Source organism: Dipodomys spectabilis, unplaced genomic scaffold (assembly GCF_019054845.1).
Source record: "Dipodomys spectabilis isolate Male_0828 unplaced genomic scaffold, ASM1905484v1 ptg000115l, whole genome shotgun sequence".
NCBI classification, from domain to species: Eukaryota; Metazoa; Chordata; class Mammalia; order Rodentia; family Heteromyidae; genus Dipodomys; species Dipodomys spectabilis.
Genome location: NW_024870792.1, coordinates 11,938,550 through 11,958,326, shown reverse-complemented (window position 1 = coordinate 11,958,326; position 19,777 = coordinate 11,938,550). Strand labels below are relative to the sequence as shown.

The 19,777-nt window shown below is 40.2% G+C and overlaps 1 protein-coding gene across 2 annotated transcripts in view; it reads left to right on the top strand.

Moving 5' to 3' along the window:
• The first annotated feature begins 6,184 nt into the window (after positions 1–6,184).
• The window catches only part of Nup35 (nucleoporin 35), a 33,244-nt gene continuing 19,651 nt past the window's right edge, over positions 6,185–19,777 (top strand). The window contains exons 1-4 of one of the 2 annotated variants that reach the window (XM_042688302.1): positions 6,185–6,308; positions 11,613–11,783; positions 14,684–14,811; positions 16,477–16,534. In XM_042688302.1, coding sequence (XP_042544236.1) covers positions 6,269–6,308; positions 11,613–11,783; positions 14,684–14,811; positions 16,477–16,534 — 397 coding nt within the window. In that variant the 5' untranslated portion in view covers positions 6,185–6,268. The other variant, XM_042688303.1, reaches the window with a different exon arrangement.

Genomic DNA, 19,777 nt, shown 5'->3' with positions numbered 1-19,777 from the left:
TCTGGTCGTGGGACCTGAACTCTGGGCCTAGGCGCTGTCCCTCAGCTCTTCAGCTCAAGGCTAGCGCTCTACCACTTGAGCCATAGCGCCACTTCTGGCTTTTTTCTTTTTGCTTATGTGGTCCTGAGGAATCAAACCCAGGGCCTCATGCATGCAAGGCAAGCACTCTACCACTGAGCCACCTTCCCAGCCCCTGGAGTTCATTTCAATAAATATTATCAGAGGCAACAAGGCATTGTACCTCCCTGAGTATCCTTTAGTCTTTTTTTTTTTTTTTTTGGTCAGTTGTGGGGCCTGAACTCTAGGCCTGGGTGCTGTCCCTCAGCTCTTCTGCTCAAGGCTAGCGCTCTACCACTTGAGACACAGCACCACTTCTGGCATTTTCTGCTTATGTGGTGCTGAGGAATCAAACCAGGGCTTCATGCATGCAAGGCAAGCACTCTACCACTGAGCCACCTTCCCAGCCTCTCCTTTAGTCTTAAAAAGGCTAATTATGATTTAATATATAGGATTGTAGTTGCATATAATTGGAATTGTAAAACTGGAAACATCTAGGTCTTTTGAAAGTATCTAGTTCTAGAAGTTTTTTAAGGACAAAATTTAGACGAGCGTACTAACTCAAGGAAAAGATTTCAGAGGAAATTGTGTTATCAGTATTAAATGCTTTTACTGAAATTATACTTGCCTTCCCTTTCTACAACCTTGAAGGAGGCATAGAAATGTATGTGCATACACTAAGGAACCTTTGATTCTAATATATAATGTTAATGGTTATGGGAAACCTGTCGCCATGGTTACTAGGAACTTCAGTTGATGAAATGTATATAGAAAGTTCCCCCAAAAATGTCTTTTCTGGAAATATTATTCAATGTCCCATATATAAATAGGATCTTTATAGAATGACAACCATTGTGTTAGCTCAGTGAAGAATTACCTTTATAAAACCACAATACATTTAAACATAAAAATGTAGCATGATGATGCATTTTTACTTTTTCAACATGACTCTCAATTGTTAATTTTCCTGCCTAAGAGATTCTCAAGAGACTTGGACATCCAGTAGTTACATAGCACTTTAAACCAGAAGATTTTGAATTTTTATGTTCTTGAAGTACATACAATAGCATTTATACTGTGCAAGTGTGGTTTGTTTCCATTGCTATGTTTTAAAAAAAATAACATAGTTAACATTTTCTATTTCAACTATACCCTTGACTTATTTTGTATACATTGTTTTGTGTATATATTCATAATGTTCCCTTTATTGTTTCTAGGTGTTGTGTACTTATATATTTCTCCTGTTAATGTATTTTGTTGAGGACAAAATATCTTGTTTATTTGCTATCAAATTCTAAATTGTTGGGGTGACATTGATTAAGATGTTTTGTACTCATCATCTGACTTGCTGAAATTTTGTACAACTACTTAAAAATGAAATTTAAGTACTTTTAGTAAACAAATTATTGAACTAATGGATTTTCTGTGCATGATTGTTTTAAACTACATGGCACAGTTTGGCACTTAGCACCATACTTGCTTGTTGTTATGTCTTTGACCTCAGGAGGTAGTTTTTTTAATCTGCACTTTTTTTTTTTGGTCAACTGTGGGGCTTGAACTCTGGGCCTGGGCGCTGTCCCTCGGCTCTTCAGCTCAAGATGAGAACTCTACCACTTGAGCCACAGCACCACTTCCAGTTTTCTAGTGGTTTATTGGAGATAAGAGTCTTATAGGTCGGGGCTGGGAAGGTGGCTTAGTGGTAGAGCGCATGCCTTGCATGCCAGAGGCCCTGGGTTCGATTCCTTAGCACCACATAAACAAAAAAAAAAAAAAAGAAAGAAAAAAAAAGCTGGAAGTGGGGCTGTGGCTCAAGTGGTAGAGCACTAGCCTTGAGCTGAAGAGCTGAGGGACAGCGCCCAGGCCCAGAGTTCAGGCCCCATGACCAGACCCCCAAAAAAGAGTCTTATAGGTTTTTCTGCCCGGGCTGTCTTTGAACCTCAATCTTCAAATCTCAGCCTCCTGAATAGCTAGGATTATGGGCATGAGCCACCAGCACCTGGCTTCTTTTTTTTTTTTTTTTGTGAGACAGGGTCTCACTATGTGGCTCGGACTGACCTGGAACTCAAAGACTTCTTGCCTCACCTTACCCAGTGCTGGAATTACAGACTTACACAATTATGTACAGCTTGACCACTCTTCAGCTTCACCACATTGGCTTTTTGTTCTATTCCTTGAAAACATAATTGAGACCTCTACTTTACCCCTGCTATACCCTGTGCTTGGATCACTTTCTCCCCAGAAATACTAGATTTATATTTGAATCTTATCTACTTAGTAAAGATTTCATGACTATGTTATTTAAAATTGTGTGATCCCTAATACTTTTTATGTCTTATTCCCATTTTTTCTGCAAGAATGAACATAGTTTTTGTATTATGCATACTTTATTGTTTTTCATCAAAGCTTAGACTTGACATGATTTTTAATATGTTATATAACAGGCATTCAAAAATGTATGAATTCAAAGCAAGCATTCAAAAATTGTGAATATTGACAATGTAACTGGAGGAAGGAGAAACAAGACCCAAGTTAATAAAATTAGACAAGATATTAATGAAATTCATAAGGTCATTAAGGAAAAATTTGAAAACATTCTAATAAACTGGAAATCTAGAAAAAAAATGGATACATTTCTAGACATACATTACTCAAGAAGACCTCAACCACATAAACATAATAATGAGCAATAAAACTGAAGTAGTAATAATTTCCCAAAAAAGAAGTGTACCATACACAGGTGCCAATTGCTCACACCTGAAATTTTAGCAACTCAGGTGGCTGAGATCTGAGGATGGCAGTTCAGCCTGAGCACTTATGTCCTTGAGACTCATCTCTAATTACTACTAAAAAAGCCAGAAATGGATCTGTGGCTCAAGTGATAGAACACTAGCCTTGAGTAAAAGCAGTTCGGAGACAGGGCTCAGGCCTGGAATTCTAGCCCCAGGACTGCTGCAAAACAAAATACCTTAAAGATACAGCTGAGTGCTGATGGCTTACTGCTGTAATCATAGATATTGAGGAGTCTGAGATTTGAAGATCTGGTTTGAAGCCTGCAGGACAGGAAAGTCAGTGAGACTCATCTCCACTCAAAAATCTGGAAGTAGAGTTGTAGCTCAAGTAGTAAAGCACTAGCCTTGAGTTTAAGCCCCAGTAATGGCACAAAAACAACAAAAGGAAAGAAAGGGAAAAAAAAGAAGACTTGGTCCAGTCATTTATAGAGATCAGATGATACAAATAACAAGTAATGGGGCTTGTATTTTCTCAGGATGATCCTTCCATCTCAAACATTATGAAGGCATTTTAGAGATCATTGTGCTTTGGCACTGAGAAGTCAGAGAAGTCAGTTATCTCTATGTGTTTCAGTGTGATGTCACAATCGAAGTGAATAACAGCCCATGCTAAATACTAGCTACCAAATGGAGAGATGAAGACAACATGGATGATAAAAGATTCCTTTTTCTTCATCTTTCTGAAGATGACTGACTCTATCATTTTCTAAAATCTCACTAAAGGTGAATATCTTTTTTCTTCATTTTGATATTTTAAAATTATTGTTTTATAGAACAGATTGAGAAAGGGCTGGGAAGGTGGCTCAGTGGTAGAGCCCTTGCCTGCATGCCTGAGGCTCTGGGTTGGATTCCTCAGCACCACATAAGCAAAAAGAAAAAAGCCGGAAGTGGCGCTGTGGCTCAAGAGGTAGAGCGCTAGCCTTGAGCTGAAGAGCTGAGGGACAGCGCCCAGGCCCAGAGTTCAGGCCCCACCACTGGACCCCTCCCCCCCCAAAAAAGAACAGATTGAGAAAGATTTTAAGGGCAACAATTTGATTTTATATTTATAAATACTGCACATTAGAAGACATTTACAAATAGGTCAATGAATATTCAGTATATATGACATACACAGGATTGGTTGTGAATGTATCAAAGTTATTGAAATTTTGAGACTATATATTTGATTTTCAAAATTTGTTAGAGTTTAGAAGAAATTTGAAATATGTATGCCTAGAATAAAATTTGAGGTTATTCATCTAAGCTTTCTTGTCTTGTTAGAGGACAGATTAGTCAACAGAACCCTGCCTTGATGGGGCTTATCCTGTTCCTATGGGTTTTTTTTTCTTTTCTTTTTTTGCCAGTCCTGGGGCTTGACCTCGGGGCCTGGGCTCAGTCCCAGGCTTCTTTTGCTCAAGGCTAGCATTTTTACCACTTGAGACGCAGTGCCACTTTTGCCTTTTTCTGTTATGTGGTACTGAAGAATTGAACCCAGGACTTCATGCAAGCGAGGCAAGCACTCTCCACTAAGTCACACTCCCAGCCCTGTTCCTAAGTTTTTTTTTCCTTCAACCAGAGAAGTTCTATTGTATTTCCTAGTTATCTGCACTATGCTTTTAAAGGATTTTTCATCTTAAAATCCCATACTTTCCTTCCCCGGGCTGGCTTTGAACCTTGATCCTCAGATCTCAGCCTTCTGAGTAGCTAGGATTATAAGCATGAGCCATTGGGTACCTGGTTATAACTTGGTTTTGAAGGGAAAGAACCACTTTCTGTTCTCTCAGTTTAGTGCAAATGTTTTCCAATTTTACCTTTTATTTAGAGACCTCTATCTTTATCCCTCCTCCCCAAAATTTATCTATCCTTAATGAACTGATACTATATACACAGATGTTTGTGTTTTTAAGTCACTTAGGTAGGGAATCTTTTTTTTGCCTGCACATTAATCAGATCATAATTATCCTACTATATCTCCTGCATACCTGAGAACATAGCTGCTCAATAAACAAAGCCTGGCTTATTGGTTGAGATAGGATTTAGTTTAGCTAAATCCCCCTACTACGATTGGCTGGCCTTCAACTGGATTTCTGACTCCAGGTAGCTGAGATTACCAGATTGAGCCACTGTGCCTGGCCTGGATTATTATTTTAATTACTACAACTGGGTACTGAAATAGGGCTGATGTGGATTATGCCCCTAAGTCTTGTGGTTTATGTCCTTGTTTACAATTAACCTCTAGAAGCTAGAAAAGGCAAGATAGATTTTCCCCTCTAATGTCTCTAGAAGACACTAGTGTTAGTGGCATGTAGATTATTAATTCCATAAAACTCACTTTGTTTTTCTGACCTTCAAAGTACATAAAGATAAAAAAGTTGTGTTATTTTGCCTAACCAAATTGGTGGTAATCTAGTATGACATCTGAATTTTATTGTATCTACAAGGTCACTATTTCCAAGTAAACTCACATTTGTAGATACAAGAGTAAGCCTTGAACACAACTTTTTGGGTAACAGAATTGGACATACCCAATGAAATTTTTAAAAAGTCAGTTGAAATGGTTTTAAATGATGAATTCTGAGAACCTATTATATAATTCCGGAATTGCTATTGAATTATCTCAGTGACAAAAGTCATTCTAGATTTAGGATTTTTGAAAGCCTCAGAGGAAACAGAAGGACACGTGGCTATTTTTGAAACATGAACTTCATGTTGGGACTACGGAGCATCCCAGAATATGGAACATGCAGCATTTTATAAAGTTTGTAAAAAGTAAATTTAAATTTTTAGTTTTTCACACGTTACAGATTGTGTGTGACCAATACATGATCAGCCTTAAGGAAAAGCAGCAAAGTGAGAGGAGGGGGAAGGCGGCCAGCAAGGCTAGGAGAGCACAGGGGTGCCCTGACTTCTCTTATGAAGGTATACTGTTGTGTGTGTATTAATGTGCACTCCAACAGCCTTGAGACTTACGCCTTAACGTGAGTGTGCCCAGAGAACACAACTAGAATACAGATGAAAATTATGTCTTGACAAGGAAGGGTCCTGTGTTCAGGACAAAATTTGGCCTAGGACATAGCTGACCCATGACACAGGGAAAGTCAGGTCGATTATGGAAAGTGCGGGATTTGCCCTCATGAAATGCAAGCACCACCACATTGGGAGGCTTGACAGCGTGCCCAAGACATGCCCCGAAGCCGATTCCACACCAGCTCAGCGCTCGGCCTGAGAAGCCGGACTACTCACCCGTCCAGACTGCCAGGCAGAGAGGGGAAAGAACCGCCCGCTCGATGCCAGGAGTCCCGCCGCCCTCAGGGTGCCTACCACGCACGTCCGGAAGTGACGCAGCAGCGCACGTAGCGCGCCCCCGCCCGCAGGTGGGGGTGTTTCCGCCATTTTTGAAAAATTGGAAGGTCCTGGGTTTCACGGTAGTTGCCGCGGTCCAGATGGCATCGTTTGCCGTGGAGCCCCAGGCGCCCGCGCTAGGTGAGTGGCCCGCCGCCTGCCGTCCCGCGCCGGCGCTGTCACCCACGCTGCCGGCTGCGAGCGGCTGGGGAGCCAGGGTGCCGCCGCCAGGCAGTGGCCGTTGGCGGGGCGCGTCGTGCTCCGTCGCGGTTCCTCTCGGGCGCCGGCCCCGGCGTGGTCAGCGTGCCCCAGTCGGGGGAGCGGCCGCGGGGTGCGGGCCGCGCGGGCTCCGCCGGCTCCGCGCCCTCCGGGCTGGCCGCGTCTCCCCTCGCTGCGGGCCCCGCGGCGGGGATCGAGCCCGGGCGAGCGTGCGGGCGAGTGTGTGGAGAGTGGACCTGACCCACGTGGGCGGGTGGGCGGGGCCGCCGCGGGCCCGGCGCCCCCCACCCACCCCGGGTTGGTAATGGCCGTGTGCCCCGGTCCAGGTGTCATCCGCCGGATGCTGGGACCCATCGAGAGGACTGGCCTGTGCAGGAAGATAGGAGTTCGAACGGTATGGGGGAAGAGGCCTCGCTGGAGGTCTTCTCCTCTTGATTATCCTCCACGTGGTTTTCTTTTTGTTGTTTTGTTTTCCATACCTGCTGTGCACTGGAGTCTCACGCCTGGAAGCTTAGCTATTCCGGAGTCTGAGATCTGAGGATCGGGGTTCGAAGCCAGTCCGGGCTAGAAAAAGCTGTGAGACTCATCTCCAGTTAACCACCCAAAGCCAGAGGTGGAGCTGTGACTCAAGTGGTGGGGTACTACCTGGGACAGTGCCCAGGCTCGGAGTTTAAACTCCACCCCAGTACAGATAGATATAAACGCACACACACACAAATTCATTCCAATTATTTCTTTGGAACTTCGAAGAAAACTAAAACAAAACCAAGTTAATAATTGATCTTCTTGCTCTGGCGTTTTTTTGTTTTTTTTTTTTAACTTGTGGGAACCGCTGAAACTTAGGAGAAAAAGCAAAACGAAACATTTATTATCACAGCTTACATTAGTATTAAACTATAATTTTCTGAATTTGGACAAGAAAGTACAATGTGTATTGAGAATTTTCTTTCCTCCTCCATTCCTCCTTCCCTTCCTTTGTCTTGAACTCAGGGCCCGACCTGCACACTGTTCCTGAGCCTCTCAGTGTTCAACACTAGCACTCTACCACTCAAGCCACAGCACCGCTTCCGGCTTTTTCTGTTTATGTGGTACTGAGGAATCGAACCCAGGGCTTCATGCATGCTAGGCAAGCACTCTACCACCAAGCCACATTCCTAGCCCGAGAGTTTCTTTAGTTTTGATTTGAAGGGAGTATAATGCTTGCTGTGTTTTGTGTTGCAAACTTTTTTTTTGAGGATAAAATAACATGAATTGTTTTAACATTATAAAAAAACAATAATTTCCATAATGCCAATGAAAACTTGTGTACATATGTTGATCTGGTTATATTTCTTTTAGCTTAGAGACCAAGAAACTTCATTTTTAGTTCTAGTTTTCTCTGTTCCAAACATACTGAAGAGTGCATATTGTTGGGGTTACAAATGTGAATAATGCCACTCCTGATGTTGTTCTAGTCCACGTTGCAGATGAACTCTGGTACCTACATTTTTTTCCCCCAGAACTTTCTGAGATATTAAGTTAAACGTTTATATCAGCAAGTTTTGCTAAGATAAATTACAGTGCTTAATTATTAAAGAGCCCAAACGAAGTTTAAGACAAACAGGGATCCTTGGTTAAGTTATCTTAAGTAAAATTTAACCCCAAGGAATAGTGACATTCTGAAACTGTTGTGCCTTATTCATTCTTTTCTTAAAAAGAGCAACACTTTCTTAAACTTGCCATTTTATTTTCCTCTTGAGAAGAGTGAGTGAAGGTAGTTTGGATTGTTACCAACAACTTGATATTTTATTGCTATGATTTCCTAATGTTTGTTCAAAATATTTTATTTTGGCTTTTAGTTTCATTTTAGTGTTTAATGTTGTAGTACCAGGTAACATAATAACTAACACTTGTGAAATAATTACAATGTAACTATCATGTGTTACATCTTGTTTTAGTATTAACCTTTTTTTTTTAAAGAATGGGTTTTCTCCCTCCCTCTCTCTCTCCCTCCCTCCCCCCTCCTTCCTTCCTTCCTTCCTTCCTTCCTTCCTTCCTTCCTTCCTTCCTTCCTTCCTTCCTTCCTTCCTTCCTTCCTTCCTTCCTTCCTTCCTTCTCTTCCTTTTCTTCCTTTTCCGTCATGGGGTTTGAACTCCGCCTGAACGCTGTCCCCCAGCTCTTCAGCTCAAGGCTAGTACTCTGCCACTTGAGCCACTGCACCACTTCCAGTTTTCTGGTGGTTTATTGGAGATTTGAGTCTCACAGAGTTTCCTGTCCGGGCTGGCTTTGAACCACGATCCTTAGATCTCAGCCTCCTGAGTAGCTAGGATTATAGGCGTGAGCCACCGGTGCCCTTTTAACTATAATTTTACTGTTATTAAGGTGTGGTACAGAGGGGTTATCATTTCATAAATGAGATAGAGTACAGTTTTTTTTGGGCAATGTTACCTGTTTGCTTTCCTCCAGTTTCCCATCTCCCATTCCTGCCTACAAGTTGCATAGTTCATTTCCCACATAGTGTATACTGAATACCATAACTGCATTTGTTCACACTTTTCTTTGTTTCTGCCATTCCCTCTTTACCCCTAAAAAGACCCCCCATTACCCCCCCCACCCCCCCCCCCCCCCCCAGCAAGCAACCTCAAAGCAAATAAGCAGCATCGGGCTGGCAAGGTGGCTTAGTGGTAGAGCGCTTGCCTTGCATGCCTGAGGCCCTGGGTTCGATTCCTCAGCACCACAAAAGAAAATGAAAAAAAAGCCGGAAGTGGTGCTGTGGCTCAAGTGGTAGAGCGCTAGCCTTGAGTTGAAGTGCTGAGGGACAGCACCCAGGCCCAGAGTTCAGGCCCCACGACTGGACCAAAAAAAAAAAAAAAAGCAGCACCATCACCACCACCAAAAAATGTTTCTATTTCCTAGAATTCTAAGAAAGAAATTTTTTTTTTTGGGTCCGGTCGTGGGGCCTGAACTCTGGGCCTGGACGCTGTCCCTCAGCTCTTCAGCTCAAGACTAGCACTCTACCACTTGAGCCACAGCGCCACTTCCGGCTTTTTTCTTTTTTGCTTATATGGTGCTGAGAAATCGAACCCAGGGCCTCATGCATGCAAGGCAAGCATTCTACCACTGAGCCACCTTCCCAGCCCTAAGAAAGAAATTTTTTAGGCTATTTAGAAGTAAAGAAATAGTTAATAAAAGTCATTTAAATAACATTCTGAACACTTGGCCTTTTTTTTTTTTCCCTTAATTGTCCATTGTGGGGCTTGAACTTAAGACCTGGGCACTGTCTTTGAGCTTTTGCGCTTAAGGCTGGTGCTTTACCACTTGGAGCCATAGCACTACTTCTAGTTTTCTGGTGGTTAATTGGAGGTAAGAGTCTCTTGGAGTTTTCTGCCTGGGTTGGCTTTCAAACCATGATCCTCAGATCTCAACCTCCTGAGTAGGTAGGATTACAAGTGTGCTATGAATCAAACTCAGGTTTGTCATATAGTGGAAAAATTGAGGTTTCAAATTTACAGTCACACCTTGTTGTAATTCTAATACTGTAAAAGCTATGATTTTATGGCTACCCTTCTATTCATTTTTTTTTTTTTTTTGGGCCATTCCTGGGTCTTGAACTCAGGGCCTGGGCAATGCCCTTGAGCTTCTTTAGCTCAAGACTAGCACTCTACTACTTGAGCCACAGCTTTTTCTGTTCATGTGGTACTGTAGTGTCCAACCCAGGGTTTCATGCATGCTAGGCAGGCACTCTTATCATTAAGCCACATTCCCAGCCCTGTTCATTTTGCTTAGAGAACTTGAATCCACATATCTGACTGTTTTGGATCTATTTTACTGTGCTTGTTTATTCTGAATAGCTAGAATAAATTAGTTTCCCATAGGACTAATAACTTACGTAAGTTGTGAAGATTAATTTGAGTTATTAGTCATTATTTGATATTAGGAAATCTCATAATTAATCTAGCAACCTAATAATTATGTAATAGGTAATACAGTTATTAGTTATATATTTATTTTAATAGGTATATAATAGTATATTAATATTAATTATATAATTGTGTTATTAATATTGACATTTTATGTAATTTGTATATCTGTTACTATAACATGTATATTAATATAATATTGATATAATTATATATAATGATTATAATTAAATAATAATTAAAGAGATAAAATTTGCAACTCTTTTTAACTATATCTTTTTTTTCCCCCAGAGTTGACATCTGAACTTAGGGCCTTATACTTGTTAGACAAGTACTCTTTCTCTGAGCTAAACCCCCAACTGTACTGTATCTTTTTGCTATAGTTTTTGCTGGATTTTGTTCTGAGGCTTGAACACAGTACCCTTGCATACAACTTGAACCAGACCTCTTGTCTAGCTTTTTCCTGGTTAATTGAAGAGAGTCTGTTAGACTTTGCTGCCTGGGCTGACATTGTACAGTCTTCATTCAGGTCTAAGCCTCCTGAGTAGTCTGAGCCAGGGTCTGGTCTTCAGTGTACCACACTTCCTGAGTAGCTAGGAATACGAGAGACCTTAAATTTCAGTTTTCTTGTCTTAGTCTCCTGAGTGCTGGGATTACTGGCACCCACCCCTATACCTGGCTAATTATTATTATTTAAAATCAGTTACTAGGCACTGGTGGCTCATGCCTCTTATTCTAAGGAAGCTGAGGATCAGAGTTTAAAACAATGGTTATTTCCAATTAACCGCCAAAAATGAGGTACGCAATAGAGGTATGGCAAAAGTGGTAGAGCTCCAGACTTGAGTGGAAAAAGCCAAGTGAGACTCTGAGTTCAAGCTCCAGTATTGCTAGGCACATTAACAGAGAAGCAAGTGTTGATTTTTCCTAAGCCAGTGCAATGTAAACAAAAACAACTGTTGAAGACTAATATTGTGAATAGATGTTTACTTTTGTGTTTCTAGGAATAATATTGGTTTTTTTTTGGGGGGGGGTCCAGTTGTGGGGCCTGAATTCTGGGCCTGGGCGCTGTCCCTCAGCTCTTCAGCTCAAGGCTAGCGCTCTACCATTTGAGCCACAGCGCCACTTTCGGCTTTTTTCTTTTTGCTTATGTGGTGTGCTGAGGAATCAAACCCAGGGCCTCAGGCATGCAAGGCAAGCGTTCTACCACTGAGCCACCTTCCCAGCCCGTAACTTTTTTTTTAAATAAGAATTTTGGTTAAATTCTCAAACTTATGCTAGATTGTTATATCTTTATGATAGATTTAACTTTATGGTTTCATTGATTTAGGATCTGAACCAATGATGCTGGGTTCACCTACATCTCCAAAGCCAGGAGTTAATGCCCAGTTCTTACCTGGATTTTTAATGGGGGATTTGCCCGCTCCAGTGACTCCACAACCTCGAACAATAAGTGGACCTTCAGTTGGAGTTATGGAAATGAGATCACCTTTACTTGCAGGTAGGTGAATTGCATGGAAATGAGATCACCTTTACTTGCAGGTAGGTGAATTGCTTAGAGTAGTTTTATTACAGTGTATCAATGCATGTGTAGCCCATATTTATTGTAGGACTTTTTTTGATTTTTTTTTTTTAGCAAAATTACACTTTAAGAGGTAACTTTCATGTTTTACTTATGTGTAGTAAGAACTGTTGAAATGGAAGAATTCTGTGAACCTAATACTCTTGTTTTTTGGTTGGCCCTGGGGCTTGAACTGTGGGCCTGGGCACTGTCCCTTAGCTCTTCAGCTTAAGGCGGGCCCTCTACCACTTGAGCCACAGTGCCATTTCCGGTTTTCTGGTGGCTAATTGGAGATTAGAGTCTGAAGTCACGGACTTGCTTGCCCAGACTGGCTTTGAATTTTACCCTCCTGAGTAGCTATGATTATAGGCATGAGCTACTGGTGCCTGGCTTCTTCTTTCTTTAGTTGCCTTTTAAAATACTACTTGGCATAAAGTGGTTTCTTACCTTTTTTTATTAGCATTGATGAGACAGGCTTTTGTCATATTATATTTGAAATTAATTCATTTTAAAGCATTATATTCAGGACAGATGTTAAAATATCAGATGTATTATTTTATTGTGGCTTCCATATATTGTTTGTGAGACAGGCTTTATGTTATTTTATAGATTATCTCATGAAAAATACCAATTTTAAAGGGTAGGTGTAAATAGTATCTCTGCTTTTCAAAGGGTAGTATCTACTTTCCAAAAGAGAAATATGAGGTTAAATGTATTAAGCAATTGGCTATGTTCACTTCAGTTGAAGTGAACATAGAAGCCTAGATCCATTTTATTCTATAGCCTTTGCTCTAATTAGCTTATGCTGTACTCCAGTCTAAGGGTAGGTGTAAATAGTATCTCTGCTTTTCAAAGGGTAGTATCTACTTTCCAAAAGAGAAATATGAGGTTAAATGTATTAAGCAATTGGCTATGTTCACTTCAGTTGAAGTGAACATAGAAGCCTAGATCCATTTTATTCTATAGCCTTTGCTCTAATTAGCTTATGCTGTACTCCAGTCTCTCATCATCTTAGGAGAGATGGCGACCTGTGATGGAATCTACCTTGTGTTCTACCTTCCCCGATGCCTCCATTTCATGACTGTGATGATTATGGTCACTCTTCATCAATTCTTCATTAAAAATAATCGATACCCCATGAGTCTTGCCTATCATTTCCTACTCACATCAAGCAGGAACTACTCATTCAAGGATGAGATTGATTGCATTCCACCATTCTTCCTAGGCCCGGAAAAAAGTGTCCCAGGATCTCTGGCCATTCCCTCATCTTAACAGGGCTGACTGGGATTCGTCCTCCGGGCCTCCATTGTCTGGTTAGCCTGTGGCTTCACGAAAACCAGCAGGCCTTCAGCCATGCCAGGTCACTTTCACTCTGCAGGCAGCCATGTTCGTACCCAGAATGGTCACCATGGAAAGAAAAAAAAACATAAAATTGTCAGGTGGAACTTCCAGCTGCTTTTTTTCCCCTCGCGGCTTTTTTTTTTTCCAGCAAGCCCCAGGGTCCTGGGCTGCTTCATTATGCAACTTTGTTGGCTCTCTGACTTACAAAACCATTGTTACGTCACAAAAGTTGATTATTCTATGCATCTTTATTCCTACCTAAATATGCTACTCTGAGAAATATAAATGAAATCTGCTTAATTTTGACAGACAAATTCCACACTTAGAGATAATTCAGGTATTCATGGAATGAAGTATTTTTCAGGCGAGGGTGTTTCTGGGACTTGCATTCCTCCTAGCTTGGGCATTGTCCTTGAGCTTCTATGCTCAAGCCTAGGCCACTACACTACCCTTTGAGACACACCTTCACATCCTGAAATTGTACTTTCAGATGAGAAATGAACTCATATTTTCTTTTTTTAATTTTGAGATAGTGTCTTTCTTTGTTCTTCACACTTTAACCCATAGGTTCATTATCTTCCCACCTCAACCTCTTTTAAGTGGGCATGTTTCTGCTTCTGAAATTATTTTTGTTGTTGTTCCAGTGCTAGGGCCTGGGCACCAACCCTCAACATTTTTGTTCAAGGCTAGCTAGCTCTTTGCCATTTGAGCCACAACTTGTACTTCTGGCTTTTTGGTGATTACATTGGCTTTGAATCAGGATCCTTAGATCTCACCCTCCTAAGTAGCCACAAATTACATTTTTTTTCCACTGAAGTGTTAAGCACTTAGTAAAGAAAGCAAAAGTTACAAAGTTATGTGTGTGTGTGTGAGTGTGTGTGTGCGTGTGAAAGAGAGAGAGAGAGAGAGAGAGAGAATATGCTTGCCGCTTAGGCAATCTGGGGGAGACAGGGACTGTCTCTGAGCTGTTTTGATCTAGGCTAGCGCATTAGCACTTAAGTCACAGATTCCCTTTGAGAATTTTGTGGTTAATTGGAGATAAGAGTCTCAAAGACATTTCTGCTCTGGCTGACTTTGAACTGAAATCCTCAGATCTCAGCCTCTTGAACAGTTAGGATTACAGGTACAAGCCATTGGTGCCCAGCAAATCTGAGTTTTAAAAGTTGTAATTTTTATGTACTACTTAACTCAGAAACCTTTTCTTCAAACTACAGTCTATGACTCAGCAACAGTGGCATTACGTGGAAGCTTTTTAGCACTTTGTAATTTTAGCCTCCACCCCATACCTTTTGAATCATAGTATGAATTTCAACAAGATTCTAATGTTATCTTTCAGGCATATAACAGTATTAAAGTTTGAATAGCCCTAGGAGATGAGGGCTATTCTCTTGTTTTGTCAATATTTCAAAAACACAAGTTAAAAAAAATAGAAGATAAAAAGATTGTTCTATCACTGGATTGTGGGTTTTTTTTTTTGTTTTTTTTTTGGTATTTTGTAGGTGGATCACCACCACAACCAGTTGTACCAGCTCATAAAGATAAAAGTGGAGCTCCACCTGTTAGAAGTATATATGATGAAATTTCTAGCCCAGGACTTGGATCAACACCTTTAAATTCAAGAAGACAGGTAATGTTCATATCTTCATGGTCCATGATTAATATTCATGTCCTATGATTTATGGTTAATTGATTTATATTTCTAAGTGGCTACACAGTGGGGGTCAGGAGTTAGATAAATTGTTTCCTAAAGTCTGTTACAGAATAGCTATGTTGCACAAAATAAGTATTAAATACAATTTATCATAGACTCTACTTAAATTGTGTTTATTATGAAATATACTTAGAAATATAATAGAACTGTAAGTTATCCTTCATGGCACATGCCTTGTAATCATAGTACTCATAAGGCTAAGGGAGAGTTCAAGGCCAACATGCCCACATAATAGGACTCTGTCTCAGAAAAGATAAAAGAAAGTAGATTTTTTTCTCATGCAGGTGATTCTGCACATTCCTTCCCTCTCCCAGTACTAGGTCTAGAAGTCCCATCCTGTGCTCTCACTTGGCTATTGTGCTCAAGGCTAGTGCTCCTACGTGAGCCATACCCTCTTCCGCTTTCTAGCTTTTTTTCCTGGTTAATTGGAGATAAAAGTCTTATGGACATTTCTTTTTTTTTTTGGGTCCGGTCATGGGGCCTGAACTCTGGGCCTGGGCGCTGTCTCTCAGCTCTTCAGCTCAAGGCTAGCACTCTACCACTTGAGCCACAGCGCCACTTCCTGCTTTTTTCTTATGTGGTGCTGAGGAATCGAACCCAGGGCCTCGAGCATGCAAGGCAAGTGCTCTACCACTGAGCCACCTTCCCAGCCCCTCTTATGGACATTTCTGCCTGGGCTGCCATTGAACTGCACTCCTCAGATCTCAGCCACCTGAGTAGTGAGGATTACAGCTGTGAGCTATTGGCACCCAGCTCTTGTCAGTTTTTGGTTGGATACTGTTGTTGTTGTTTTTGGTTTATAGGATGATTTAAAATTACTTTTGATTTTTTTTTCATGTTTATAGGACTAGTAATGGTACATTTTCAGCTTTATAACTTTTTTTGGGGGGGTTCTAGTCTTGGGGCCTGAACTCTGGGCCTGGGCGCTGTCCCTCAGCTCTTCAGCTCAAGACTAGCGCTCTACCACTTGAGCCACAGCGCCACTTCCGGCTTTTTTCTTTTTTCTTATATGGTGCTGAGGAACCGAACCCAGGGCCTCATGCATGCAAGGCAAGCGCTCTACCACTGAGCCACCTTCCCAGCCCCCAGCTTTATAACTTTTTACTGGTAGTTTAGGGTTATGTAGTTTTTCATTGTCCAGGATGATTTTAATTTGTATTTTATAGTTTATAGCTGATTAAAATTGATACTTTTTTTTTGTATGTGAATTTGGTGATTTGAAGGATCATTATCTTCATTGTTTTAATTATTGTACATTGAGAACTAGATAGCAACTGGGTTAATTATTTCCTGCAGAATACTTTTTACCCAGTGTACATTTTCTTATTTTAAACAACTATGTTATGAATGGTCTAGCATATGTCTGGTTAATAATGACTGCTAAACATAACAACAAAAAAGTAAAAAAAGAAGCCTACCCATGGTACTGTGATTTGATTATAGACAACTATAGTACTAATTCTCTCTCATGAATTTCGGATATTTAGTTATTGATTGAAAAATTGTTTTGATAATTACTGTCTTTATTAGTGGTTAGCACTTTGCAGTTTTACCCTAATGCTTTGTTTTGTTTTAATGTAGACAAACATTTCAGTAATGCAGAGTCCTCTTGTTGGAGTTACAACTACTCCTGGAACAGGTAAACAACTCCTTTAACACCCAAGTCTATTCTCTCTTCTGATCAAAGATAATTAAGACTTTTGTTGCTAATTACTTACTTTTTAACTATGTACTTAGACATGAAGACTTTTCTCAAATGTCAATAATGTCCTTTAGGAAATATTTTATACATATGGTGATTATTTTTGAATTTATAGCTATGATAGGGTATCCTATTGAAAATATTAATAGTGTTTTAAAAATTATTAATAGTTGAAGTGTCTCCTGGGTTATTAAAAACTAAGATCAGAAGAGCTGTTGCAAATGGCATGAAACATAAATACTCATACTGAATAATGAACGAGTGTTGAGAATGATTAATGCATAGGTATAAATCTAAATGACATTGAAGCAGCCACTATATCTAGTTTTTCTTTTAACATTCATCTTTTTTATCACTATAATCATCTTTAGCACATGTTTCTTTTTTTGTTGTTGTTGTTGAAACAAGATAGTGAGCTATGTAGCTCAGGCTGCCCAAGAACTTTATTTTCTAAATAACAGCCACAGTCCTGGGATTTGAACTTAGGGTTTGGGTACTGTCTTTGGCTTGTTCACTCAAGACTGGCACTCTACCACTTGAGCCACAACTCCATTTCTGGCTTTTCCATGATTGGTTGGAGATGAGTCTCATGGAATTTTCTGCCAAGGTTGACTTTGAACCATAATCCTCAGAGCTCAGCCTCCTCAGTAACTAGGATAAGCGGCATGAACCACCGTGCTTGGCTTGTCTCAAATTCTTTTTTTTTTTTGGTCAGTCAAGGGGCTTGAATTCTAGGCCTGGTCGCTGTCCCTCAGCTCTTCAACTCAAGGCTAGCGTTCTACCACTTGAGCCACAGTGCTACTTCTGGTTTTCTGGTGGTATATTGGAGATATAAGTGTCTCAGGGACTGTCCTGCCTGGGCTGCCTTTGAACCATGATCCTCAGATCTTAGCCTCCTGAGTAGCTAGGATTACAGGTTTGAGCCTCTGACACCTGGCTTTGGTCTCAAATTCTTGATACTGCTGCCTTTGCCTCTTGAATGCTGAGGTTATATATGTGTGTTAGCATACAACTCTTTATATGTTGATATGCTTATGACCACATTAATCTTAGCAAATGTTTGAGTACCTACCTAGTTGCCAGACGAAGGAAATAGTGAACAAAATATGAAATTATTGACTTTATAGAGCTTAATTTATAGGATTTCCATTTTTTCAACAGTATAAGTAAATTAGGTTAGAAGGTAATATGTTCTGGAGGGAAAAATTAAAGCAGAATATGTGTATGTTTATATTTATATATGTATATAGGTATATATAATTAATTTTTTTTGCCCGTCCTGGTGCTTGAACTCAGAGCCCAAGCACTGTCCGTGAACTTCTTTTGCTCAAGGCTAGCATTCTACCATGTGAGCTACAGTGCCACTTTGGTTTTTTTCTGTTTATGTGGTACTGAGGAATCAAACTCAGGGCTTCCTATATGTTAGAAAAGCACTCTACTACTAAGCCACATTCTGAACCCCATAATTAAAAAAAATTTAAGCCAGGATCTTGCTGTGTAATTGAGTCCTCAAATTTGTGATCCTCTTACTTTAGCTTCTTGAGTGGGAGGGTTAAATTAGGTATATTAAACTTTCTTTTGTGCCTTAATGTTTCTGCAAACTTATAATGGCTTAAGCAATATAAACATATTACTAAACTGTAAAGATTTAGAAGTCAGAAGGTTTAAAATAGGTCTGATTGGGCCAAATTAGGGCATTGGAAGGGCTGTATTAATTTATCTGTTTTTCGCTTTTCTATTTTTAGAGGCTACTCACATTTCTTGGCCCATAGTCTCTTTTGTCTTCAAAGCCAACAACTTAGAGTCTCTCTTAACAGTTCTTTTGTGGTCACATCTCTCTTAAGGATGCCTGAGAGGCTGGCTGAGTGGCTCAAGTGGTTAAAGCATTGCCTAGCAAGTGCAAAAGGCCCTGAGTCCAAACCAAAACAGTAGGAAATAAAATGAGAGGGGTAGTGGGCACAGATTATTTTATCTGTAGGTCATTGTAATACCTGATAATTGCCTAGAAAAGTTGAAAAACAATTTGAATGAGGATGTTACTGATAGTAGTTTGCTAGTGAGTGATTGGGGTAAAAGGAAGCAAATGTGTTTGGAGATGGTGGTAGACAAAAAAGAAGGCAAAGAAGAAGACAGCAAGAACAACATAATAGATGGAATGTAACAGCAAGAAAGTGGATTTACAATAAACCAAATGAACAGTTGCACAAAATAAAATATCCTAGACATTCTAGTTAAAATACAGAGCTTGTGAGAATGTTGGATCTTTAACATTCCAGATCCACTCCAGCTTTCTTCAGCATGTCTTTTGAGCCCTTACTGGCAATATCCTGAAGGGCTAGATTTGCACTGACAGTTTGTTAAAGGCAATATAATCTAATCTCTGTCTGTCTGTTTCTCGCTCTCTCAATCTCTTTCTTGTTAATAAAAATACCTGTTTTGCACCTAAATTATGTAGAACTTTTTTTTGCTGAGAAAACAAAATACCATGAACCTTGTGGCTCTTGTAGCTTATAGCAGAAATTTATTTATCTCACAATTTTTGCGGGTAAGACATTTAGACATTGTTGGAGGTTATTTTTTTTTTTTTTCTCTTGGAGCTGAGGTATCAGCATTGTTTTGTGCTTATTTTTGGAGGCTATAGAGATGAATCCAGATGGAAGTTGGTGGAATTCAGTTCCGTGTGGTAGTAGCACTTCAGGTTGTCCTTAGGCTTTTAGAGGCTTTTCTCATTCCATGGCTTCATCCTCAGTGGCAGCAATGGCAGATCATGTCTTTTTTTTAAATATTTCATATTTCTTTTCCTTTTTTTTTTCCAGGGCTGAGGACCGAACCCAGGGCCTTGCACGCGCCGAGTGGGCGCCCTTCCGCTGGGCTAAACCGCCAGCCCCATATTTCATATTTCTTTGACTTGACTTTTTTGCTTTTTGTTGTTAGGGCTTATTGATTTTCTTGGGTAAAATGATATAATCTAGGACAATTTTTTTTTTTTTTTGTGGTGTTGAGTATCAAACTTTGGGTCTTAGACCTGCTACATCCCTGGTCCAGATAATTCTTCATTTTAAGATCAGCTGATTAGTAATTTTAATTCCATCTACAAAATTCTTTCACAGAAATACCTAAATTAGTGTTTAACTGACCTAATGGTCAGTCCTACCCAGGGACAGAATATTGGAGAGATCT